We start from the raw sequence: 26,925 nt of genomic DNA, 5'->3' as shown, positions 1-26,925 counted from the left end.
AAAGAAAGTCTTTCCAACAAATGGTGCTGGGAAAACTGGAAAACCACATGTAAAAGAATGAAGATTGACCATTCTTTTTCACCATTCACCAAAATAAACTCAAAATGGATCAAAGACCTAAAGGTGAGACCTGAAACCATAAGGCTTCTGGAAGAAAACGTAGGCAGTACACTCTTTGACATCAGTATTAAAAGGATCTTTTCAGACACCATGCCTTCTCAGAGAAGGGAAACAATAGAAAGAATAAACAAATGGGACTTCATCAGGCTAAAGAGCTTCTTCAAGGCAAATGAAAACAGAATTGAAACAAAAAAACAACCCGCTAACTGGGAAAAAATATTTGCAAATCATATATCTGACAAAGGCTTAATATCCATAATATATAAAGAACTCTCACAACTCAACAACAAAAAATCAAACAACCCAATCAAAAAATGGGCTGGAGACATGAACAGACATTTCTTCAAAGAAGATATACTGATGGCCAAAAGGCACATGAAAAGATGCTCATCATCGCTGATCATCAGGGAAATGCAAATCGAAACTACACTAAGATATCACCTTACACCCATTAGAATGACAAAAATATCTAAAACTAATAGTAACAAATGTTGGAGAGGTTGTGGATCAAAAGGAACCCTCATACACTGCTGGTGGGAATGCAAACTGGTGCAGCCACTATGGAAAACAGTATGGAGATTCCTCAAAAAATTAAAAATAGTACTACCATACGATCCAGCCATCCCACTACTGGGTATTTATCCAAAGAGCCTGAAGTCAGCAATCCCAAATGTCCTATGCACCCCAATGTTCATTGCAGCATTATTTACAATAGCCAAGACGTGGAAGCAACCTAAGTGCCCATCAACAGACGAATGGATAAAGAAGATGTGGTACATATATACAATGGAATACTACTCAGCTGCAAAACAGAACAAAATCATTCCATTTGCAATAACATGGATGGACCTTGAGGGAATTATGTTAAGTGAAATAAGCCAGCTAGAGAAGGATAATCTGTGTATGACTCCACTCATATGAGGAATTTAAAATTATGGACTAAGAACAGTTTAGTGGATACCAGGGGAAAGGTGGGGTGGGGGGTGGGCACAAAGGGTGAAGTGGTGCACCTTCAACACGAATGACAAACATTAATGTACAACTGAAATTTCACAAGATTGTAACCTATCAACTCAATAAAAAAATGTAAAAAAAAACATATTTAGATTACCATTGTAATATGGAATTAAAATTCTCATAGATTACTCTTGAATCCCTGAGAATATGGCCATGTTTCCCCAGAAGTCCTTGTTCGATAACTACCTCCGTTGTACATTATTCTTTAGACTTTTCCCCACTTCCTCCCCAAGGGAAGGAGTGGAGGGAGGGGCAATAGTGATTCTTCTTGTTGTAACTGTGTTGAATTGAGGCTTCGTTGATCAGTGTTCTGGAGTGAGGGCATTTGGTCTAGAGTGATACATGCGAGAGCTTTCAGAATTCTGTCTGCTTGACTTTCTGTATTACTACTACCATCAGTACTGGTACTGCCCATTCTAATAAGGAATCCACATGGCTTCCCAGTGTCTTCTTTCATTTTGGTTAAAATTGTTCTGTATTTAGATAGCACTTCTTTAAGTGTATCATGTGAGATCAGGATACTCATGTAGTTTCAGCATTGGTGGTATATTCTTCCGGTTTCTATCTATCTGTCTTCTTTGCTTTGAGTTGGGGAATGGACTTCTAGTAAGCCTGTGCCTATGCATCTGTCTTCTTAGAAGTCTACTTTTCTCATTTTTATTGAATGTTCAAGAAGAAGGCTTTTCTTATAAGTCATGTATTAGAATAATTTGACTTTAATGTTAAAACTGACAACTAATTATGTTTTTTTAATGACAGGTTGGAATTCGAGGTACTGATATAGTTGTGCTCGGGGTGGAGAAAAAATCTGTTGCTAAGCTTCAAGATGAAAGAACTGTGAGGAAAATTTGTGCCCTTGATGACCACGTCTGCATGGCTTTTGCAGGTACTTATGGACCTACAATAATGATACAGAGTACCTTAGTGTAGTAGGGTAACACACTTGGCCCCACTACGGCTCTTGTGCTATATTTATATAACATGTGGAGCTATACTCCATTTCTTGTTAAACACAGTATTCCTTATCTTTTCTGGAAAATCACAACTCTGTAAACCAAGATTTCTGATAATGAGCTTTAATAAAACGTATGTTAAAAGATACGTATTACCTTAATTATAACTTTAGTTAGCTGTTTCTTTTTAAACTTTTTACTTTGAAATAATTACATATCCTCAAGAAGTTGCAAAAGAACACAAGGAAGTCCCCTTTACGCAGTTTCCCCAATGGTAACATCTTCAAAAACAAGTAAATTGACATGTGTACAAGCCACAGAGTTTATTCAGATTTCACCAGTTTTGCATGCACTCATTTGCTTGTGTGTTTGTTTAGTTTTATTAGTCTTATCATGTGTAGATTCATGTAGCCATCACCACAATCAAGATACACAACACTTCCATCACTACAAGGCTACCTCATGCTATTCTTCCTTCTTGTCTCTAACCTCTGGCAACCACTAATCTATTCTCCATTTCTATAATTTGTCATTTTGAGAATGTTATATGAATAGAATCATACGGTATATAACTTTTTCATATTGGCTTTTCTTATCCAGCATAATTCCTTTGCAATTCATCCAAGTTGTTCCATATATCAACAGTCCATTGTTTTTTATTGTTGAATAGTATTCCATGGTATGGGATATATCATACTTTATTAATAACTCACCCATTGAAGGACAGTTGGATTTTTTCCAGATTTTTTCTATTACAGATAAAGCTGGAATGAACATTTGTGAACAGTTTTTCTGTGTGAGCATAGGCTTTCATTTTTCTGGAATAAATGCACAAGAGTACAATTGCTGGATCATATGGTAATGTATGCTTAGTTTTATAAAAAACTGCCAAATTGTTTTCCAGAGTGGCTGTACTATTTTACATTCCCATTAGCAACGTATAAATGATTCATTTTCTCTGCATCCTCAGCAACATTTGGTATTTTACTATTTTTTATTTTAAACATTTGTATAGGTGTATAGTGATAGCTCACTGTGGGTTTAATTTGCATTGCCTTATGGCTAATGATGTTCAATGTATTTTCATGTGTTTATTTGCCTCTGTATAGCAAACAAAACATGTTTCTTGTCTTTTTTTCTTTGCTTATTTTTTAATTCTGTTTTTTAAAAACCAGAATTTTATGTTGATGTTTAAAAACCTCAGTGAGCAAGAAATAGCCTTTCTAACTGTCTTAAAAAAGGAATCATCTTGCCACAAAACAAGTCTTAATAAATTGTAAAAGACTGAAATCATACAGAGTATCTTTTCCAATCAAAATGGAATAAAACTAGAAATGAACAGCAGAAGGAAAACTGAAAAACCCACAAATATATGAAAATTAAACAATACTCCTAAAAACCCATGGGTCAAAGAAGAACTCACAAGAGAAATTAGAAAATATTTTGAGACAAATGAAAATGGAAACACAACATATAAAACTCATGAGATGCAGCAAAAGCAGTGCTAAGAGGAAAATGTATAGCTGTAAACACTTACACATTAAAAAAAGAAAGATTGCAATTCAACAACCTAACTTTATGTCTTAAAAAGTAGAAAAAGAAGAACAAACTAAACCAAAAGCTATCAGAAGGAAGGAAATAAAAATTAGAGCAGAAATATATAAAATTAGAAAACAGAAAAACAATATAGAAAAATCAGTGAACCCAAGAGTTGGTTCTTTGAAAAGATCAACAAAATTGACAAACCTTTAGCTAGATGGACTAAGAATAAAAGAAGACAACTAAAATCAGAAACAAAAAGGGGTACATTACTAACGATTTTACAGAAATAAAAAGGACAACTATATGCCAACAAATGAGATAACCTAGAAAAAAATGGACAAATTCCTTAAAACATGCAAAGTACCTGAAGTTACTCAAGAAGAAATAGAAAATCTCAACAAATGTACTATCAGTCAAGAGTGAATCAGTAACCAGAAACCTCCAAATAAAGAAAAGTCCAGGACCAGATGTTTTCACTGGCAATTCTACCAGACATTTAAAGAGTTGATACCAGTCCTTCTCAAACTCTTTACAAAAAATTGAAGAGGAAGGAATACTTCCAAACTCATTCTGTGAGGCCGGGATTACCCTGATACCAAAACCCTGCAAAGACACTGCAAGAAAAGAAAACTATAGACCAATATCCCTTATAAATATTGATGTAAAATTCCTCAACAGAATACTAGCAAACCAATTCAGTAATTCAAAAGTAAGTTGGACTACCTCAAAATTCAAAACTGTAATGCATCAAAGGACACAGTGAACAGAGTGAAAAGGCAATCCATGGAATGGAAGAAAATATTTGCAAAATTGTATATCTGATAATGGATTAATACCCAGAATATAGAAAGAACACTTAGGACACAAGAAAACAGCAAACAACTCAATTCAAAAATGAGCGAAGAGGGCCAGCCTGGTGGCATAGTGGTTGAGTTCACGTAATCCACTTTGGTGGCCCAGGGTTTGCTGGTTCAGATCCCAGGTGTGGACCTACACACTGCTCATCAGGCCATGCTGGGGTGGCATCCCACATGCAACGTAGAGGAAGACTGGCACAGATGTTAGCTCAACGCCAATCTTCCTCACCAACAAAAAAAAAAAAGAGGAAAGAACTTAAATAGTTATTTCTCCAAAAGTGTTGGCAAGAATGTGGAGAAATTTGAATCCTTACAGACTATTGGTGAGAATGTAAAATGGCGCAGTTATTCTTGAAAACAATATGGTAGTTTCTTTTTAAAAAAAACAAAATTACACTATGATTCAGCATTTCCACTTCTGGTGATATACCCAGAAGAACTGAAAGGAGAGACTCAAACAGATATTTGTACATCCATGTTTACAGCAGCATTATTCACAATAGCCAAAAGGTGGAAATAACCTAAGTGTCCATTGATGGATGAATAGATAAACAAAACGTGGTATGTGTGTACAATGGAATATAATTCAGCCTTAAAAAGGAAGAATTCTGATACATACTAGAACATGGATGAAGCTTGAAGACATTGTGCTAAGTGAAATAAGCAGTCACAAGAGGACAATTACTGTATCAGTCCACTTATATGAGATACCTAGAATAGTCAAATTTTTAGAGACAGAAAGTAGAATGGTGGTTGCCAAGGACTGGAGGAGGGGCATTGGGAGTTATGGTTTAATGGGTATAGCATTTCAATTTGGGAAGATAGGAAAGTCCTAGAGACGGATGATGATGATTGCCCAACGTGTAAATGTAATTAATTTCACTGAACTGTACACTTAAGGGTTAAATTTTTGTTATGTGTGTTTTACTACAATAAAAATTTTTTTTTAAAAAGGAATCATCTTAATGTAAATGATATGGAATGCTTTAATTTATGGTGCACATACCTTTCTAACTTTAATATAAAAACAATTTCAGTATGTATATAACTTTTTGGCAGAGTAAAATAAGCATTTACTAATATTCTCCCCCACATGTTAATTAGCTTTCATAATTGGAAAATACCTAAATTTCTTTTATTGGGGAATTCGTATAATGAATCATGGTAAATCCATGCAGTTGCTTAAAAGTACATGCTCTGGAATTTTACCAGTTGGGTTCTAAGCCAGACTCCATTGTCTGCTATACCTGTGACCGTGGGCAAAGTACTTAACTGCTCCTTGCCTCAGTTTAACCATCTGTAACATGGGCTTAATGATAGAATCTACTTTATTGATTTATTATAATAATTAAGTGAGTTAATACATAAGCATTTAGAACAATGTCTGGCATAAGTGAGTGTTTAACAAATGTTACTATCACTATTACCACTACTATTACTACTAATACCATATTATCATTCTTATTACTATTTGTGGCAGTTACAAAAGGAAGTGTAGGATCTGTATGTATAAATGGGAAAGTATCCAAAATATGTCTTAAAAATAATTACAGAAGAATGTGTGTCATATAGTTCTGTTTATAAATTGTGGAATTATATGGTAACTTTTATTCCCCCTGTTGAAATACTTTACAATGAGCACGCATATATAAGAAAAAAATAGTTCCATTTTGAAAAAAAATCACATTATTTTGTCAATGTTGTTGTTATATTGTGCTTTTAATGTTTGGAAAACAACCCTTAGGGAAAAAAGTCAAAGAGTTTGAAAAAGAATTATTTCATGAGGCATGTGGAATTCCATTTCATAGTAGAAATTTTATAATATGATAGTATCTTCAAGGTAAAGCTGTGGTATAAATTTAAAAGCACTAGACTGAGGGCTCCATTCTTCTATAAACAGCTTATTTATAATCAAAGTGAAATTGCAATTTTCAATGCTATCTTTAAGTGGAATTTGTTCTCTTTTTCTAGCCATTTAGTATCGATTAGTATAATTCCTACTACTTAGGTTGAAAACAGACACATACACACAACTGTGTTACTCATGGTTTGGCAAATTTACCACTAAATTTTTTTCCTTGAATCAGGTATATTACTACTTTCTAAGTATGATACTTTTATGTTTCTATAGTTTTGGATCACGTTTACATTGTAAAGGGGAAATACTTAAAAATCTCCTTTCTGATAATATTTTCTAAGTGAGTGAAGCTTTTAATCCATAGGATGGGCTGAGTCAACCTTTTCCCATTCTTTTCTTTCAGATAACATTTGCAAAAAGAAGAGAATCAGTTTCTCTTCCTTTAGTTGTCTGATTATAATTTGCTCCCTACCCGTGAGCGTTAGGGTGCTTCTTAACAGTGGCATATTCTAACAGCTTCTTTATTGTTGACTGCTATTAACTATCTTCAGGGACTGACATTCTTCCAGGTTTGTAGAAACACTATTTGAAATGGTGTGGAAGGGGAGCAAGAGTTTGTGACTGCAAAAGACTGATGGTTATGTGAGAAACAGCTGTTTCAGAGATTTTATGAATGAAGTTTTTGGGCAATGTGGTATTAAAAGAGTAGGGAAAGAAAGAAAATGGCCATGGAGAGGTCAAATGCCAAAGAAGTCTTGAATAGAAATGTTTGCAGCCTTTGCATCTGTTTAAGCTTTTGATCAGTCTATTTTTTTGATAGAAACACATTAACTATTTCCTTATAGAAGTGTTGAAAATTAATTATATGATATTTCGGTATGGCAAAAGCAAAGAAGTGTTTTCTTTTTCTGTTTTAGCTTTCTTGATTTTCAAACCCTTAATCTTAGACAAAAAGCTGAGAAATGATATGTCACAGTTACATTGAATGCAGTTTGAATTCAATGGATATGTGTTTGATAATGAAGTAATACTCATTGTTTTCACAAGAAGAAATCCAGCTTACTTCATGGTTTAGGTAATAAGTATATTGGTCTTGGAATCTGGATAGACATCAACCTTTGAACAGTCTGCCATTGATATCTTTCAGAAAAAAATTTTAAAAATATGACTACATAGATTTTTTAAAAACATTTAATAAAACCTGATAACCAGCCCAGCTACTGTGAATTAAATCATTTTGATCTTTTGGAAATAGTTTATGTGACATTAGTGTTTAATCATTATTCTTTAAAGCCGTTTTCTTTAAAAAAGAAAATAAGGGGCCGGCCTCCTGGCCAAGTGGTTAAAGTCTGCGTGCTCCACTTCAGCAGCCCGGGTTTGCCGTTCGGATCCTGGGCTCAGACCTACTCCACTCATCAGCCATGCTGTGGAGGCATCCCATGTACAAAGTAAAGGAAGACTGACACGAATGTTAGCTCAGGGCTAGTCTTCCTCAAACAAAAAAAAGAGGAGGATTGGCAACAGATGTTAGCTCAAGGTGAATCTTCCTCACCAAAAAAAAGAAAAAGAAGAGTGCATCAAATTAAGTCTTAAAGGAAATAAATCAGTGTTGGACAAGTGATACTCTATTTTACAAGTTCTTTATAATGGATATATATTGAGAAAAACAAAGGACATTATAAGAAAGATTTTATGATGGTTAAAACCCTTTTGTCAAGGAAAAAAGTCATTCTTTTTTGTAATGTGTCAACTACTTTCATAGGACTGACTGCTGACGCTAGAGTAGTAATAAACAGAGCTCGTGTGGAATGCCAGAGTCATAAGCTCACAGTTGAAGACCCAGTCACTGTAGAATATATAACTCGCTTCATAGCAACCTTAAAGCAGGTAAGCCAATATTCCAACAGATTTCTTCAAGTTTTCTCCTTTTCCATCATTATGGGTCCTATGAAAATACTATAATCACTCCAATCATTTGGTCTATTAAATCAACTAAATTCCTTATTCTTTCTCACACTTACTTCATACTTACACTGTTATTCCAATGGAATGGATTGATTTGATCACTAGAAATCTCAGTCAGTATCAATTCTGGGAATTATATTAAAATTTAAAACAATAAATCTAATCTTTAAGGGGATTTCTACACTTCTGGAGACATAGTAATGAGAACCATTTTTTAAAGTTGACCAAAGAAATACCCATGATTCTTTCAGCTACAAACCTAAACATAACTAATCAGGTTTAGATATGACTTCTTCTGAATTCATGCATAGATACATGGCTGGACATTAAGTATAATCATGATGTAAACATGTATTTTTTCACTTATAATTTTATGTGTCCTTTATATATGTCAACATAGTCCTTATACTTAAGGTTCTTACTAACTACATAATACTGTTTCTAGTTAATATCTGGTAATTATTTAGGTTGTTTCCAGTTTCTTTCATTTTTTTTCTCTCTCTCAATTTGCTAGTTTAATAACATTACTCTTTGTCACAGCCTTTCTTTTTCTATTTTGAATTATATTGTTAAATTAATTTTCAGTATGGGATTACTAGATTAGAGACTGTAATTGGTTTAAGACTCTTGTTATATGTAGCTAAATTGCTTTCTAAAAAGATTGAACCAATTTTTATCGTGCAACCAGCAATGCATAAATGTATCCCTGAAGGATCATTAGCATTGGGTTTTTCATTTTTCTTTTATTTTGCAAATAAGTATAACATAGTACTGTAATAGTTGTTTCAATTTGTATTTTATAATTAGTAATGAGGTTGATATTTTTCTACATGTTGGTTTGCTATTTTCAGTCCTTCTAGTCCCTTCTAGTCCTTTCTAGTCCTTCTAACTATCCTTCACTTTGACAGGCACTCTAATGGTTAAGACTGTTCCCCAGGAGCCAGAATTTGAGGGTTTGAATCCTGGCCTTGCTACTTCCTACTTAATGCCTTGGGCAAACTAGCTTGTTTTACCTCAATTTTCTTATTTATAAAATGAGTGTTACAATAATACCTACTTTGTTGGGTTGCATTATGGATTAAATGACTTAATACATTTATAGCATTTAAAACACTTTCTGGCGTGGATTTTACCATTTGTCCATGTAGAGATTTTTTAATGGACTACATATCCTAGGTATTAAAGTTTTAAATTACATATTTATAGAAAAATTGCCCTATTTTAAAAATTTAATTCATATGCCAGAAAGTCCAAATTTTTATATTGTTCTACTTTTCTTTTTTATTTGCTTTGATTTTCCTGGTAGTTAAAAAGGTATCCACCAAAAAACAAGATACAGAACGTTATGTATACAAGGTTCCCAATTGTGGTTCTTAGGTTTTCTTCTAGAACTATAAAGGCTATGCATTGCACAGTTATAGAAATATATATTGTAAATCTGTCACAGTGGAATTGCCACGGGGAAGGAGCCTGGGTTCTTGGACAAGAGAGAGAGACCCTTTATGTACAACTTTGGTACTTTTTAAATCATTTTAACCTTGTCCATGTGTTACTTTTTCATTAAAAAGAAATGGTTTAGGGGCCGGCCCAGTGGCTCATGGGTTAAGTTCGCACATTCCACTTCAGCAGGCTGGGGTTCTCTGGTTCGGATACCGGGTGTGGACCTACACACTGCTTGTCAAGCCATGCTGTGGCAGGCATCCCTTATATAAAGTAGAGGAAGATGGGCACAGATGTTAGCTCAGGGCGAGTCTTCCTCAGCAAAAAGAGGAGGATTGGCAGATGTTAGCTCAGGGCTAATCTTCCTCAAAACAAACAAACAAACAAACAAAACAAAAAAAATGGTTTATTGAGCAAATAAAGTAAAAGGGTCTCTCCTCTAAGGTATATTTACAAAGCATCTACTTCATACCTCAATATGAACTAGGAACATTAGAAAATACAAAGGAATTAAGACATAAACCCTATTCTTTAACAGTTTATGTTTGTAACCCAACTATTTGCATTCAAATTTTGAGGTGGTTTATGGAGATACATATATGATAAAATTTAAAAATAAAAATTAGGATACATTGACAAGTCCAAGAAGAAAGCTAGTGTAAAGTTATTTCAAGCTACAGAGTTACATACAGTTCCTCAAGCTGCCTACAAATGGAGTCTTGAGCTTTCTGTCAGAACTGCCTCTTGGTACAACGTCTAGGGGCACCAGTCTCAGAATGAGTGTGAATTCCACTCCCTGGAGCACAAATCCAGGAAGTTCCTGGCACAACAGGAAAAAGAAATATAATTGGTTTCCAGTGCCCCGCTGTCTGTGAGGGAAAAGCATGCTTTTTCTTCAAGAGAAACAAAGGTTTCCTTGTCTTGGGACTGAAAGAAATGTCTTGGTTGGCTTTTCTGTAGAGATAGCTTAGTCTATAGTGAACAGAATATACTTGATGATAATAGTATCAAGTGAGAATACTGGATAATAATAGTAACAATTACAGTGTCTCTCAAAGTAAACCAAGGACATGCTTCCAAAGCACAGCTCACTGAAATCAGCTGTGCTGGGAACCAAAATGCTGTGACACACACAGTTCTCTGCTATATTAAAGAGATCACAATCTACTTATGTTACCAAAATGTTCATGGAGCAACAAGAAAATTATCTTAAGACCATATGTAAGCAAACTTAGGATTTTATTTTACAGACTGTGTACATTAATTTCTTAAAAATTTCATCGTGGATTGAAGTCAGTCCAGAAAAAGTCAGGTAGAGGATCTTAAAGATACTAAAATAAGAATTGATAAAGAAGATCATTTTGGCAGGAATGCTTTATTTACTATTAGAATTTGTTATTTGATAAGTAATACTGTTATACTTTGTATGGCCTCATATAGAAAGTAGTTATGAAAACATTTTATTTTTCAGAAATATACTCAGAGCAATGGACGAAGACCTTTTGGTATTTCTGCCTTAATTGTAGGCTTTGATGACGATGGTATCCCAAGATTGTATCAGACTGATCCCTCTGGTACTTACCATGCTTGGAAGGTGAGTCATGAATTTGTTAATATATTTTAGAAGTTGAGGGGGCAGCCCGGTGGCCAAGTGGTTAAGTTTTTGCGCTCCACTTCAGCAGCCCAGGGTTTCGCCGATTCGGATCCTGGGTGCAGACATGGCACCACTCATCAGGCCATGCTGAGGTGGCGTCCCATGTGCCACAACTAGAAGGACCCACAACTGAAAAAAGATATATATATATATCACTATGTACTGAGGGGGTTTTGGGGAGAAAAAGAAGTCTTTAAAAAAAAAAGTTGACTAAATGTATTCACTGTAAATGCTTTATCACTTTCAGGGACATGACAAAAAAATTTATGTTGCATTAAAATATCGATGGTGATACAACCTTTATGTGGCTATTTAGCTAGTCAGAAACTATCATGGTTTTGATGGGTACAGAAACACTTTAGTTTATTGATCACAGGGTGTTTTCCTTACTTTTGAGAAGATGTAACAAACTTAAGTGTATATAAATGATCAAATAAGAAAAATATCCAGTTTCTAATTCATCATTCATTCTTCCAAATTAGTATTGCATCATATAGATGCTTGCTTTGAGTAGTAATAGTATTTCTGCTTTTAGTAAAGAATTAAATGAGCATTTAAACCCCATACTGAAAATTTAATGCATCTTCCATTCTAGAAGAGTCAGAGCCCCCCAAACTATGAATCAGTTATACCCATGTGTCAGGATGTTGCAGTTGTCTCCACATAATTCCTGGAAGATAGTTTGTCTTCTGGGATAAGTCGTTATCCTTGTTTTAGTACCCAACTACTAAATTTGTTTAATGGTGCGCTTAAATCTAATACAAAAGTCTTCGGCCTAGGGAAACTAGTGGCAGTTTCCAGAAGTGAATTTTTGTATATTCTCATATATAAGAATAAGACTACACCACAGAATCTAAGTGATTTTGACTTCATTAAAAGTTTAAATACCTAGGCTTTAAACAATTTCATGAAGAGTTTATTTTACTATGATTAAGATGCAAATGAGGGGCCAGCCCCATGGTCGAGTGTTTAAGTTCATGCGCTCTGCTTCGGTGGCCCAGGGTTTCACTGGTTTGGATCCTGGGCGTGGACATGGCACCGCTCATCAGGCCATGCTGAGGCAGCACCCCACATAGCACAACCAGAGGCACTCATAACTAACATATACAACTATATACTGGGGGGCTTTGGGGAGAAGAAGGAAAAAATTTTAAAAGATGCAAATGAATTAATGGGGAAATATTGCCTTGGTCTCTATGCCTGTATTATCTATAGGATTTGATTTGAGCTCACCATACTCATAAGATACTGTTTTATAAAACAGTTAACCAGGCCAGTAAAACAATGTGTTATATTCTAGGCACAAAAATCTCAATACTTGTGTTAGCTGCACATCTTCTTTTAAGCTACCTGGACAACCTCATTGGTAATCAGAAGCTACACATTTACCTGCTGCAAATACCAGGCTTTTTCCTGCCAGTTAGAAATCTTTTACATGTACTAGATTTCTTGTGCCTTTCCAAACCTATGCCCTAAACAAAACAAGTTATTACACACAATCTTTCTCTAAGTATTTTGAAGTCTGCCATCTTCTGTTTGCATTTATCATTACATCATTACCTTTCATTTCAATATCATAACAACAATTTCCAAGTTTATGTAATTTTCCATTTTGATTTGGTTGCTCCCTGGGGTCATACAGAAAAGCATTTTTATTTTATTTCAAAGCCAATTAATTTGGAAAATATTGGAATTTTAAAATTGTTGGGGATTTCATTGATCATCTAAGTCTGAAACTATGCCGTGCTGTGGTGTCTTAAGGCCACATGGCGGAGGTGGGGAGGGTCTGAACGGTGTGTGCATACACATGCATACACGTGTATACCCCATTATCATCATTTTACTGATTTTACATATTGTACTTTCTCGTAAGATTTTGGCTGAAGGAAGTATTATGCAGCTTTAAAAAACATTATCTGTAACAAAAAACATTTGAAAACTTTATTTTCCATATTTGGTAAGTGATACTCAGGAGTTAAGTGTATTTTTTTAAGTTCACACCACTACTTAATAGCAAAACTGGAATTAGAATTCAGGGTCTTCTGCTTATTAGTCAAAGTTCTTTCCACTACATCATGCTACCTCCCTTAGGCCAAATAATTCTCTATGCGTATTATATAAATTGTGATATACAGCCTTGAAAGGTAGAATAAAATCTGTTTTTTTTCTATTTTGGGAGGACTTCAGCCATGAGATCAGGGATTTTGGGGAGTTTTTGTTGTTCATTTCTATGTTTTGTTTTTTTACTCTTACCTACTATACCAAGTAACTTGATAGAATGGTACAGTGGGCTGTTGAGGACACAGCTGTGGTACCATGTGGTGACAACACTTTGCAGTGCTAGGTTGTTACAGTCTTACAAGGTGCAGGTAGAAGATGTGTGAAATGGAGAGTAGAAAAAGGAAGTTATAAATATACACTATGGCCACATGACCAGTTGCAGAAATGAGAACAGAAATAGCTAATACCAGCACTTTGGTTTGTTGGGGTTCTTTATCTGGCAGGTGACGCAAACTTATTTTTTATTTTTTTATTGATTTTTCTCCCCAACCCTCCCCTCCTCCCAGGACATAGTTGTATATTTTAGTTGTGGGTCCTTCTAGTTGTGACATGTGGGATGCCGCCTCAGCGTGGCCTGATGAGTGGTGCCATGTCCGTGCCCAGAATCCAAACCGGTGAAACCCTGGGCTGCCGAAGCAGAGAGCACGAACTTAACCACTTGGCCATGGGGCTGGCCCCCACAAACGTATTTTTTTTGGAAGATTGTGGCCCATTAGTGATCCTGTCTTAATGGGTTACAGAGCCTTCCATTAATTTTTTTCACTTTACATAGGAATACTAAGACCTCCATAATCCCTTGAGTTCTAGATATCTCTTCCCTCATCTCATTGTATAATAATAGCTTTATTTCCCTTGATAATCAGAATAAATCATACCATCCTTACAATAATGCCCACCTTGCCTATTGGTTCAGTGGCATGGGAAGTCCAAAATGGCCAAGTGGCAGTCTTAGCTTCTAGTTCAGTGGAATTCTTGTTACAGCCCCTGGTAGAACGTCACCACTCCCCCCTCACCTCCACTTGGGAACTAAGAACCCAGTGGTGACAGGAAGCAGAAATTTTACAAGTGGGCTATTAGGGGTGTTAATGAGATGTCTGTCACTTGATTCCTAGATTTGTGACCATGGGAGAAATCAGTTAATCGTTCCTGTTTCAGGGCAGATACAGGATCTTATAGAACAGAAACATAGCTCCATAAGGTATCACCCAGCTGGTGCTATAAAGGAGTCTTCAGTAAGCTATTCCATGTTTCTATGAGGCTGGCTACTCCAGGGGGATAGAGAACAGGATAAAACCAGTGGATCCCAGGGGCATAAGTCTGTTCTCTCAGTTCCTCACATCAGTTCCTTGGTCAGCAGCAGTGTTTTATAGGATACCATGATGGTGAAGAAAGCATCCAGCAAGTCCACAGATGGTGGGGCTGACAGAAGCGTTGAGGACAGGGAAGGGAAGCACATCTAGAGTAAGTTTCTCTTCCAGTGAGGGCAAACTGCACCTCCTTCCCTGACAGAAGAGGCCAACGAGATCAGACAGCCTGGCAGGTTGCCACGTACTCTGGCAGTATCCAGGTCAGTTGTGGTGAGGGAAACCCATTTTGAAGTGTTTTTTTCTTTCTTAACACATTTTCATATTGAAGAAAATATTTTTTACTTCGAGTAGCAGGTTCTGGGGTTTAGCAAATTATATTAAATTACATTAACTAAAAATTATCCTGCTGTAAACACCTAGGATGTTAAAGTGATCATTAACATTTTTTAATAATGCATAGCTGAACTCACAAGAAAGACAGAAAATCCTAAGGGACCAAAAATGAAGAAGGAATTGAGTAGCAGAGCAGTAAGCGTGGAGCTGATGATATCTCTGCACTTAGGGATATTACAGTGCAGGATTCCCAAAGATAATTCACCACCAAAAGTTATAAAATAAAATAATTATATAAAGAGTCTGTCCTTTAACAAATATTCAGTCTATACATACTGAATTCCAATTATATATCAAATACTGTTCTAAGTCTGGGGATATAGAGGTGAACTCAGACAAATACATAATATATAAGTGCTATGAAAAAAAAAGGAAACATGGTTAGAAGGATAGAGAGTGACTGGTAGGTAAGGTGGTCAGGGTAAGCACCTTTGAAAAGATGACATTTGAACAGAGACCTGAAGAAAGTGAAGGAGCAAGCCAGGTAGTTATTTCTATGGTGTTCCAAATAGAGGAAACAATAAAGACCAACTCCCAAGGCAGCAGCATGTTCCATATGTATGAGAACTATCAGGGAGGCTGTCATAGCTAGAGCTGTAGCTCTACGTGGGAACATATGCCTTTGCTACAGCAAATCTACAAGAAAGATGGCGGTAAGGGTGCAGTAACAGAGGTAGGAGGGATCTAGATCTTGTCAGGTCTGAAGGCCATGGATAGGACTTGAGATATTAAATAAAGTGATGGATAAAGCCATTTGATATTTTTGCATATGAGAGTAACATGATCTGATTTATATTTTAAAAGTCTCTCTGGCAGCTGTATTGAGAATAGATTGTAGGGTAGGGTAGGGGAGATGCAGGCAAACAAGTTAGAAGGCTGTGTCTAATAATAAATCAGGCAAGAACTGATTAAGTTTGGGGCATTAGACCAGTGAAAGGTGGGGAAGGATCCAGCAGTCGGTGAAGGAGGAGACCCCAGAGAGCAGTGTCCTGGATCCCAAGTGAAAAGAGTATTCCAAGAAGAGATGATCAGCTGAGTCAGTGCCACTGATGGGTCAAGTAAGAAGACAGTGCAATGATTGGATTTGGCAACATGCAGGCTATTGGTGACCTTGACAAGAACAGCATGCATGGACTGATGGTGATGAAAGCTGGATTGGAGTGAATTTAAAAGAAATAGGGAGGAAAGATCAAGAATCATCAAGGGATGCTAAAACTACCAGGTAAAAGATGGCTAAGGAAAAGGATGTCCACATGGTCCCACATATTACTTATTAATCACAAAGGAGAAAATGTACCTTTTCAGTGGAGAGATCTGGTGGACACCATGATAACCTTCAAACTTACCATCGCTTATAATGGGATAAATTGACATTATGTGCCTCCTGGTGTGATATAATGGGAAAGAAATAACATCACCTTTGTAGTATTCTTTTTTTTTTTATGACAAAGATTGGCCCTGAGCTAACATCTCTTGCCAATCTTCCTCTTTTTGCTTGAGGAAGATTGTCCCTGAGCTAACATCTCTGCCAGTCCTCCTCTATTTTGTATGTGGGACACCACCACAGCATGGCTTGATGAGCAGTGTGTAGGCCCATGCCTGGGATCGGAACCCATGAACCCCAGGCCACCGAAGCAGAGCACACAAACTTAACCACTATGCCACTGGCCTGGCCCAACCTTTGTAGTATTCTTGCCATTGTATTTAACCCTAATCTGATCAAGAGGGAACAATCAGATAAATCCAGATTGTGGAACATTCTACAAGACATTTAAAAAATATTCATGTTATTGAAAGACAGAAAAAAACAAGGAGACATTTCTAGTTTAAAGACTAAAGAGACGAATGCAGTTCGGTCTTTGATTAGACCCTGGATGGGGGAAAAACAATCACAAAGGACATTTTGGGGACAACTGGAGATATTAAATATGGAGTGTATATTAGATAATAGTATTGTATCAGTTTGAAATTTCTGGTGGGGGTGATAATTACAGTGTTATATAAGACAACACACTTGTTTTAAGGGGATAGATGCTGAAGTATTTAGAGATGAAATATTGTGGTTTCTGCAACTTCAATATAAAAAAGTGTATATTTGTGAAAATAAATGAAGTGAGGTAAAACAAATATCTCAAAGTGTTAACAATTCATAAATCTAAGTTAAGAATATCTAGTTAGTTGTGGGGTTGGCCCCATGGCTGACTTGTTAAAGTTCTGCATGCTCCGCTTTGACAGCCTGGGTTCGTGGGTTTGGATCCTGGGCGTGGACCTACTCCACTCATCAGACATGCTGTGGAGGCATCCTACGTACAAAATAGAGGAAGACTGGCACAGATGTTAGCTCAGGGCAACTCTTCCTCAAGCAAAAAAAGAGGAAGATTGGCAATGAATGCTCAGGGCAAATCTTCCTCACACACACACAAAAGGAGTATGTAGTTAGTTGTTCATTGTATTCTCAACTTTTCATAGTTTTCAAAATTTTCAAAATAGAAAATTGAAGAAAAGGGAATAGTAAGGAAGGAAGTAAAGATAGTTCCTTTAAGAAGTTTAGCTATAAAGGGAGCAGAGATATGGAACAGTAGCTAGAGGAGAATACAGGTTCAAGAGAAGTTTTTTTTTAAGATTGGCCATACTATGGGATTCATTCATTCATCAACAATGTTAAGCTCTTACTATGTGCTAGGCACTCTTCTAGACACTAGGGATAGCAGTGACTAAACAAAATCTCTACTCTTAGAGAGCTTATATTCTAGAGGTGACAGAAAGACAAGTAAATATATAGTAGGTTAGATGTTAACACATCCTACTCAAGGAGTGGGTCAGAAACCAGCATCACCTGAGAGCTTATTAGCAATACAGAATATCAGGTCCCACCAGGCCTTCTGAATTAGAATCTGTTTTAACAAGATCTCCATATAACTTTTATATACATTAAAATTTGAGAAGTACTACTATGGAGGAATGTAAAGTCAGGTGAGGGGGATGGGGACGGTGCAGGAGGGGGGTGCAGTTTTATAGAGAGTAGTCAGGGCAGAGGAGTATTTGAGCAGAGACTGTAGGAAGTGAAGGGGGCAAATTGTTAACATATCCGGGGAAGAGCATTCCAGAGAGAGGCAGCAGCAAGGGCAAATACCCTGAAGTGCAGCTTCTTGGTGTGTTTTAGGAGTAGCAAGAGATGGAAGGAGCAGAGGGAGGGAGGGAGGTAACGGTAGGATGTGAGGTTAGACAGGAGTCTGTGGAGCAGAGAGACAGAATCATAGAGGGCCTTTCTTATACTCCATTATAAGATTGTGAATTTTACTCTGAGCAAGATGGGAAGTCATCGGAAGTTTTTTAGCAAAACAGAGACATGAAATGACTTTTAAGAGGTGCTTCTGGCTGCTGTGATAAAATGTATGGAGGGGGCAAGGATGGATGCAGGGAGGCCAATAAAGAATATAATAAAAATCCCAATGATCTGTGCCACGTGGTAGTGCTGGAAATGATGAGAAGTGGCTGGACTTTAATTTTATTTTGCAGGATGAGAAATGGTGTGAGGCTGTGCTGATGGATGTAGGGTATGAAAGAGGAGCAAGAATGAAATGTTTTGGAATTTTTATAAATTTATGAAAAAGATACAGTGGAGAAGCAAAACAACAAATGTAGAGGCAAGTGAAAATATTCATAAAAGACCTTAAATAGATGCAAGTGCATGGAACCCAGTGTGAAAATGTTTAAGTAGAAGCACGGACAGTTTTATGTTTAAAAGAAATAATTGTTTTTAATGGAACCTTCCAAGCACATACATAAGAATACAAAATAATATAAATATACGCATGTATTCAGCAAATTTAAATAGATGTTAATGTTTTATCATATTTGCTCCAGATCATTTTTTAAGAGAAATATTTCAGACTTCTGAAAATAATATTTAAAACACCCGTGTAACCACCAGCCAGCTTGAATGTAATTGAAGCTTCTTGTGCATCCTTCTAATCTCATTCCCCTCCTACAACATCTCCTCCTACCTGCTCCAGGAAACCACTATCCTAAATTTGACATTTATCTTTTCAATGCATAACTTTACACTTTTACTGCACATGGAAGTATCCATAAGTAATAGGGACTATTTTGCATATTTTAAAATTTCATACAATTGGTATCATATTATGCATATCATTCTACAACTTGCACTTTTCTTTGTTTAGTTTGACATTAAGTAGAGATAAGTGCAATGATGAAACCAAGCTGCTGGATAATGTCCTAGATCACAACAGAGAGTTGCTTTAGATTGTATGTAGAGGGAACATTTCTCTGAAGAAGGGATGTTTAAGCTGAGACTGAATGAAAAGAAGCCAGCCAAGTGGCTATGTTGGGACAAGGGCTCTTCCCAGATGACTTTGCTGACCTGCCAGATTTAGAACCCATCCTTTTAATTTAAAAAACTGCAGTGTTAGAAAATTTCAGGTATGTCTGTGTAAAACCCATACTGTGTAGGGGTTTCTTGGCCTTATAAGGTTACAGGATGTAGCCAAATAGGATACATAGTATAAAGTGACAGATCTCAAAATGTAGTCTTCAGACTCCTGGTCCATGAAGTAAAAACTATTTTCATAATAATACTAAGACAATCCTTCGCTTTGTCTCTGTGTGGACATTTGTAGTGATGATGTAAAAGCAATGGTGGATGAAACTGCTGGTGCGCTAGCACCCAGGTGTACTAGTACTCATTGTATTCTTTACCATCATGCATTTGTAGTAAATTAATAAATAAATTCAACTTCCTCATAAGTTGTCTTTGATGAAACAGTAAAAATCATTAATTTTATTAAATCGACTTTTTTCTCATCACAGGAAAATATTGTAACTGTGTGTGGTGAAGGATGTTAACTAGACTTATTCTGATCATTTTGCAATATATAAAATATGGAATCATTATTTTGTACACCTGAAACTAATATACTATGTCAACTACATCTCAATAAAAACATTATTATAAAAAATCTCAACTCTTTGGGCCTGCCCCATGATCTAGTGGTTAAGTTCGGTGCACTCCACTTTGGCAGCCCAGGTTCAGTTCCCAGGTGCAGACCTACACCCCTACACCCCTCACTGGCGGCCCTGCAGTGGCTGCGACCCATGTACAAAATAGAGGGAGACTGGCACAGATATTAGCTCAGGGTGAATCTTCCTCAGGGGGGAAAAACATTAACTCTCAAGTATGCATCTTTTCATATTCTGTGTGATGAAACAGAAGTATGCTTAAAGCACATCTACTGCAGGTAATGTTGTTTTGAGGAAAAACAATTATGCGATTGTTTGAGTTGTAAGCTAAAATAGCCCATTTTTTATGGAACTTCATTTTTACTTGATAGCACAACAGACAGAATAACTGTGGTTATTCAGACTTGGAAATTTAGCAGGAAATCTTCTAAAGAATGAGTGATCCGAGGCCTTTACTTTAAGGAAACAACCGATAGTACTTGTTGTCAGTGATAAAATTCAAGCTTTCAAGCGAAAATTAAAATTTTGAAAAACATTTGTCACAAAGAGCTGAACAGTTTCTCAGTACTTAAAGACATCTTTGATGAGATTGGTGGTGAAATTAATGAGCATGATTATTTGATATTTTAGAAATCAAATTGGTCAACATTTGGAAGATCTGCATTAATTCACTGAAGCAGTGTTTTCCAAATGACCAAAGCATGATATTACAAAACTAACAGTGTTAATGCTTTCGGGGGCATGTTTTGCTGTTGTCAGTAATGCTTCAAAACGGGAACAAAGTTAATATGTTGTGTACTTCAGAACAATGTTTCTCAAAGTGTATTTCTTTGATGTTACTAGATATATAGATATAAGGTAAACAAGCTAAGTCATTTTGGGTGGTGTTTGTCTAAAGAAATTTAATGTTTTATTAGGTTATGGATCTTCTAAAAAGCATTGTACGTCTTCCAGAAGCAGTTAAAGTAGTCATCGCCAAGATTACTTGAATTTAGAAACCTTTTATCACAGATCCTCTCTCCACTCTGGTATTCTTTGGAAAATACTACCATAGAGACATAGCATCTTAGGACCGAAAAGACTTTTAAAGGCTGTTTAGCCATCATTTTTAGGAAGTGTATTATTAAGTGCTTTTGGGATCAGCATTTCTTGAAAGGAAGGGAACAGCGCGAGGCAGAGGGAGAAGGGGGACTGCAGTGCAGTCTCAGTAAAGGCCTGGTCAGCCCCATGGGAAGCTCTGCATCTCGGGTGGCTCTTCAAAGTTGTTCCAAGTTGGGGTGAGGGGGCTGGACATTAACAACTCTTCATCAGTCATTGGATATGGGCCACCGCTAGAAGAGTGCATGACCTTGGGTGAGGCAGCTCAGTTAACCAAGGCATCTCTCAAGAAAGTGAAGAGCCTGGGCTATCTGCCATCGGCACCCCCAGGAGCTCTGGGAATAAGGGGAAAGGGGCACTGAGTGACAGGATCCACTCAGAGGTGTATCTGTGAGGTATTGTTTTGGGCTCGTAACAACAGAGATATGATTCGTAACACATAAGGATTTGCTTTTCTCACATAATGAGAAGTTTGAAGGTAGGCACTTGCCAGTGTTTGTCTCTTTTATTATCTTAGTCTTTTTCCATGCTCTCAAGTTAGCTACCAGACATCCAGCCAACATGTCTGCATTCCAGGCAGCAAAAGAGTCCTAGAAGTTCCACCCAGTTACTTTCACTTGTATATTTCTATTTGTAATGGAGGCTAGGAAATGACATTTTTTCAGCAGGCACATTGCCCCAAGTTCTGTCACAAAGGAAGAATGGACATTGGGGTTGACAGCTAGTATTCTCTGCCACAGAAAATCATCGTAAATCTGGATAGACAGGCAGGAAAAACATTGCAAAACCATCAGAGGCTGTTGAAGTGGCTGGGGTGGGTGATGGGGTTGGAGGCAGGGTGGGAATATGAGTGTGGCAAGAAGCAGCTAGATTTTAGGAAACCAGTCAAGTAGGTGAGAATTAAAGAATTTTGACGTCGGCAATTGGAGAAAGTGGACAGGAAAGTCAGGAGTGATCTGTAAGGGCTGAGATTTCTGGATAAACTGCTACCATAGGTACTTCCCCTCTTGGCAGCAACCAGTTAGTTACCCCCAAAAAACTAGTAGCTAATAAACTCCAAAGTCGTACCACGCTTTACTTTTGATCATAGTGGAATTTCAAGGCCACAAAATCGAATTTAAAATTTCACAGCTATTTATTTTAATCCTCTGAAACACAGAGACATAGAAAAAGCTCTGTGAAGTAGCAGAACAGTAACTCCCGTGTAGTACAAAAGATGTGTTTTCATGCTCCCTTCCTAAAAATCTCCTTTGAGATCTCTTTCCTGTAATCATATTGCTAACCAGTTAGAACTGAAACATTTCCCCTTTAATGCCAGGATCCTTCCGTGAAAGAATGGGTCCTTCTGCTGGTTCTTTCCCCTCTCTAGAGTCATCATAGCAAAGAGGCATGTGGCAGCATAATGCATAGAGGTCAAAGCTTGGACTGTCGATTCAGTCCATTTGGCACGATCTAGAGACATGTTTGGCTGTTACAGCTGGGATAGGGGCCGCTACTGGCATCTAGTGGATAGAGGTTGCTAAACCTCCTACGATGCACAGGACAGCCCCCCACAGCAAAGAAATATCCAGCCCAAAATGTCAATAGTGCTGAGGTTGAGAAACCTCGTTTTAACCTTTCCAATCCTTCATTTCTTTACCCATGAATTGGAGTTAGTAATAGTACCTGTTTGGTTTTGTAATGGTTAAATGAGATAATCCGTGTAAAATGCTTAATATAGTGCCTGGCACGTAAGTGTTCTGTTAATGTAAATTACTATTATCATCACTAGTATTAGTCTGGATATTTAGACTGAATTAAAAGAACACAGCATTTGCTACCTATAGCCATGCCTCCAGGGAAATCCATTTGCCTCTTTCCTTCAGAAATGTCTACAGAACAATATAAAACGCGCAATGGAACAGAAGAAGCACTTCTTGCTTATAGTCAAAGAAGATAATGAATCAATAATTACTATACTTTATTCTAAATTCTGTACTTTATTCTAAGTTCTGAGAAAATGATACACAGTCCTACTCATGTCAGCTTTCTTCTTCACGTGGATGTCCTTTTTTTTTCAGTCTTCTCTTTCTTCCTTTTGCACCATATTGCAAAGTTACACCTCCTTTCCCCTCCACATCTTTTGGAATTTCAACTCTTTCAATCTCTTCTGGCTATCAAGGATTTTGGAACCATTAAAGTAAAAGAAAGCATTGGCCAAGACCCAGGACAAAGTGTTGGTATATTTGAAAATAAGTTTATTCATATTGATTTCATATTGAAAATAAAATTATTCATACAGTAGCCAAATGAGCTGCTGAAATGCTTGCTAAGTTTTCAAACCTTCAATTTTCATTTAGTAATTATGAAAACTCTAAGTCTCTAAAATTCACTTATTAACCATAAATCCATTCATATTGCAGTAATAATAATACTTATCTTCTATTTTTCAAGGCAAATGCAATAGGCCGAAGTGCTAAAACTGTTCAAGAATTCCTAGAAAAGAATTACACAGAAGATGCTATAGCAAACGACAACGAAGCTGTAAAATTAGCAATAAGAGCTTTGCTAGAAGTAAGTGATCTAATAAAGCTTATTCAGAAAAGCATAGGGTTTTTTTTTCATTCAGTGGCTTATTAAAACACAGAATTTCCTGAAGTAATTCTCACATTGCACTTATTCTACATTAGGTTGTCCAGTCTGGTGGAAAAAACATTGAACTTGCTATAATAAGAAGAAACCAACCTTTGAAGGTAAGTCATTAGGAAGAAAAAAATACCTGTAGTATAAAGTATTTTGACAAAAAATTAAAATGTTGTTGACACCCACTGGTGTCTTCATTATCAGCCTGAAACATCCCTTTAGCATCCATTGACACTGCAATTTCCATTTTGTTTCTGTAGGCTGTCACTAATTTGTATGTGCTTATTGCAAACAGTTACCTATGCCTAACCCTTTGTGAAGACTTAGAGGCACTGAGATCTATATATAGGCCTATCCCATTTAGTGGTATATATTCTTCTAAGTAGGAATTCCTACTGAGTCAGCCCTATATGGTGTCAGTATAGCTATTCCCTATGGAGAGTCATTCCTGGCACCATATAGAGAGCAGTTACTCTTCCTGTCTTTTTAGATCTCCTGAAATCAAGATGTGCTTCCAGCCAGTGTCATTCAGCTGCTATTTATATAATTGTTGGCCCTCCAGGCTTCTAACATAGTGTTATCCTTCATTATGTTAAGGCACCACCCATTCTTGGTTGCCTACTGGCTTTTATCTCTTCTCTCTTCTTTTCACTTAAAAGTGGCTTGCGATTTAAATTTTAATGCCTAGTGTAATAACCTTTCCATATGTCTTTGTGGCAAGTCTAGCATTATTCTTTCTATGCCTTTTGTCAGCTCTTATGGGTTAAAATTGCTGGACCACAAAATAAATTGTTTAGAACAATGTGATAAATTGTTAGGATATTGTGATAGAGGACTCATGGGCTAAAGAGCATTTGAAATGTGGTTCACGATTGTTCATTAGGTAGAACTTTACAGTCTGGTTTGCTGACTAGCTCTCTCTAGCTGAGAGTGTACAAAAGCACGTAAAGCATGGGAATCTATACGAAAAAGGTGCTAAAAAGGATTATTTCACATATACCTTTTCTTTTGTTTTAAGGAAAATATTTCAAGGGGAAATAATGTTAAAATCAGTGCTATGTGGAGCAGTGGGGTTTTTGGGTTTTAGGGGCTTTGTTGTTGTCATTGTTTTGACATCACATTCCCACCTTTTATTAGTTAATCAATAGACGGAGGACGCAAGGATAGGGCAGCGCAAAGTTTCAGTGAATAAGAGAAATGGGGACAGAGTAATGGGGTCTGCCCCAGCACAGCCCCACAGAAATAACCAGAGTGCTGAGCACAGAGTGTGGAGATGGGAACTGAGCCGCATTGTCAACCCTGCTGTAAAGGATGGGGGGACAGATGTGTCAACACCACAGGGACAGAGAACCACTGAGACCAGAGTCATCTCTCCAGCCCCATCACATACATATATACACATCTGGAGAGACACACACACAGAGTTATACATATATTTTTATTTATGAGTGGTAGGGTGGTATGTGTACAGCAGCAAAGCTATGCTCTCCTTCCACATGATATTTCAGGAGAGGCTGTAGGGGAAATAGAGCATGTGCTCTGGAATTGGATAGACCTGGGTTTAAGTTCCAGCGATGCATTTGTTTAACAGTATGACCTTGAGCAAGTTGCTCTCATCTTTGATATTAATAAAATAAAAACTGTTTTTGCTTTGTACTTAGTGAGAGAGTTGTAAACAAAGCAGTGTAAATCATCTTTTCCCTACCTCTTTGGCTAGTCTGTGAGCTGATAAGATAGTCAAATCCTATCAGAGAATCACACAGTGGGGTAGGGCTAGGGGGAGTTCAGTAAGGAGTTGTTTGCTCACGAATAGAATAAGCCTTGCATTCAAATGTTTTCCAAGTTATATGCATATACAGGATACGTAATGCAACATCACATTGTACCCTGTGCTCTTTTAGAGCACAGTGATAGTGGAAATGTCATAGAGTCCTGGTTTTGTCCATAATTGTTACAAGTTGTGTTGCTTTTAAACCTTTTGAAATATTTCATTACATATTTGAAGTTATATACACTATAAAGTTATAAATAGAAAATGTAAATTTATAAAATATAATTGAGTTCCTTCATACTATAAATATTTAGAAATTACTGGTATTATTGAAATTTGCTTTTTAAATTTTTTCTCTTCTCAGATGTTTAGTGCCAAAGAAATTGAATTACAAGTAACTGAAATAGAAAAGGAAAAGGAAGAAGCAGAGAAGAAAAAATCAAAGAAGATTGCCTAATTCTTAGGATGAGCACGGGGAGCTTTGAATGTTTGGTTGTACTCCTCGGAATTATTTAGTGAAGTTTTAAAGGAAATAAGTTGATTTGTAGCATTACATTGAGTAGTTACATGCTGTTTCAAGAATGCCAGATTTCTGCCTGTCTTCAGTCTATTACATGGACAAACATACATTAGTAGGAAGGTTATCTTTGAAAAGAGCTTTCAGTAATTATTGGAAGCAATCATAATTCCACATAAGCCTGAGACAGTACTTTATAACTTGTCCAGTGTATTACTTTTCTTCATATATGCAAATGTAATTAAGAAAAAACATTAATTAAAAAAATTAATAATTTGGTGACATTTGAGTATTGATATCAGGTAAAAAGCTGTTCCAAAATAAACTGAATATAATATTGAGTTGCATTTCTAGATGCATGATAAAAACATCCCTGCATTGGTGAATTGCCAAAATTTTGTCAGCTTGCTTCATTTTTAAATATTTTGTCATATTTATTTTGCCTTTGTCATTTCATAAGTTGCAGTATATCATTTTGTTCATGGGACACATATTAAAGGCCTAATCCAAATAGGCAATTAAAATAAAGTGTGGTAAGAACTTATAAGGACATCTCAACAGGGGACTATATGAAAATAAGGAGAGAAGTGAATACATTTAATTCTTTATTTTTTGTTCAGGAAGATTAGCCCTGAGCTAACATCTGCTGCCAATCCTCCTCTTTTTGCTGAGGAAGACTGGCCCTGAGTTAACATTCGTGCCCATCTTCCTCTACTTCATATGTGGGACACCTACCACAACATGGCTTGCCAAGCGGTGCCATGTCC

General features: G+C 36.6%; 1 protein-coding gene across 1 annotated transcript in view; it reads left to right on the top strand.

The window, feature by feature from the left end:
• The window catches only part of PSMA8 (proteasome 20S subunit alpha 8), a 42,088-nt gene extending 15,539 nt beyond the window's left edge, over positions 1–26,549 (top strand). The window contains exons 2-7 of the mRNA XM_014828230.3: positions 1,897–2,023; positions 8,110–8,234; positions 11,224–11,346; positions 23,682–23,801; positions 23,918–23,980; positions 26,006–26,549. Of these exons, the coding sequence (XP_014683716.3) occupies positions 1,897–2,023; positions 8,110–8,234; positions 11,224–11,346; positions 23,682–23,801; positions 23,918–23,980; positions 26,006–26,098 (651 nt within the window). The 3' untranslated portion in view covers positions 26,099–26,549. The remainder of the gene's footprint in view (positions 1–1,896; positions 2,024–8,109; positions 8,235–11,223; positions 11,347–23,681; positions 23,802–23,917; positions 23,981–26,005) is intronic.
• Positions 26,550–26,925: the final 376 nt, after the last annotated feature.

This window comes from Equus asinus, chromosome 7, assembly GCF_041296235.1.
Source record: "Equus asinus isolate D_3611 breed Donkey chromosome 7, EquAss-T2T_v2, whole genome shotgun sequence".
In the NCBI taxonomy this organism is placed as follows: Eukaryota; Metazoa; Chordata; class Mammalia; order Perissodactyla; family Equidae; genus Equus; species Equus asinus.
This window is presented reverse-complemented; position numbering and strand designations above follow the sequence as displayed.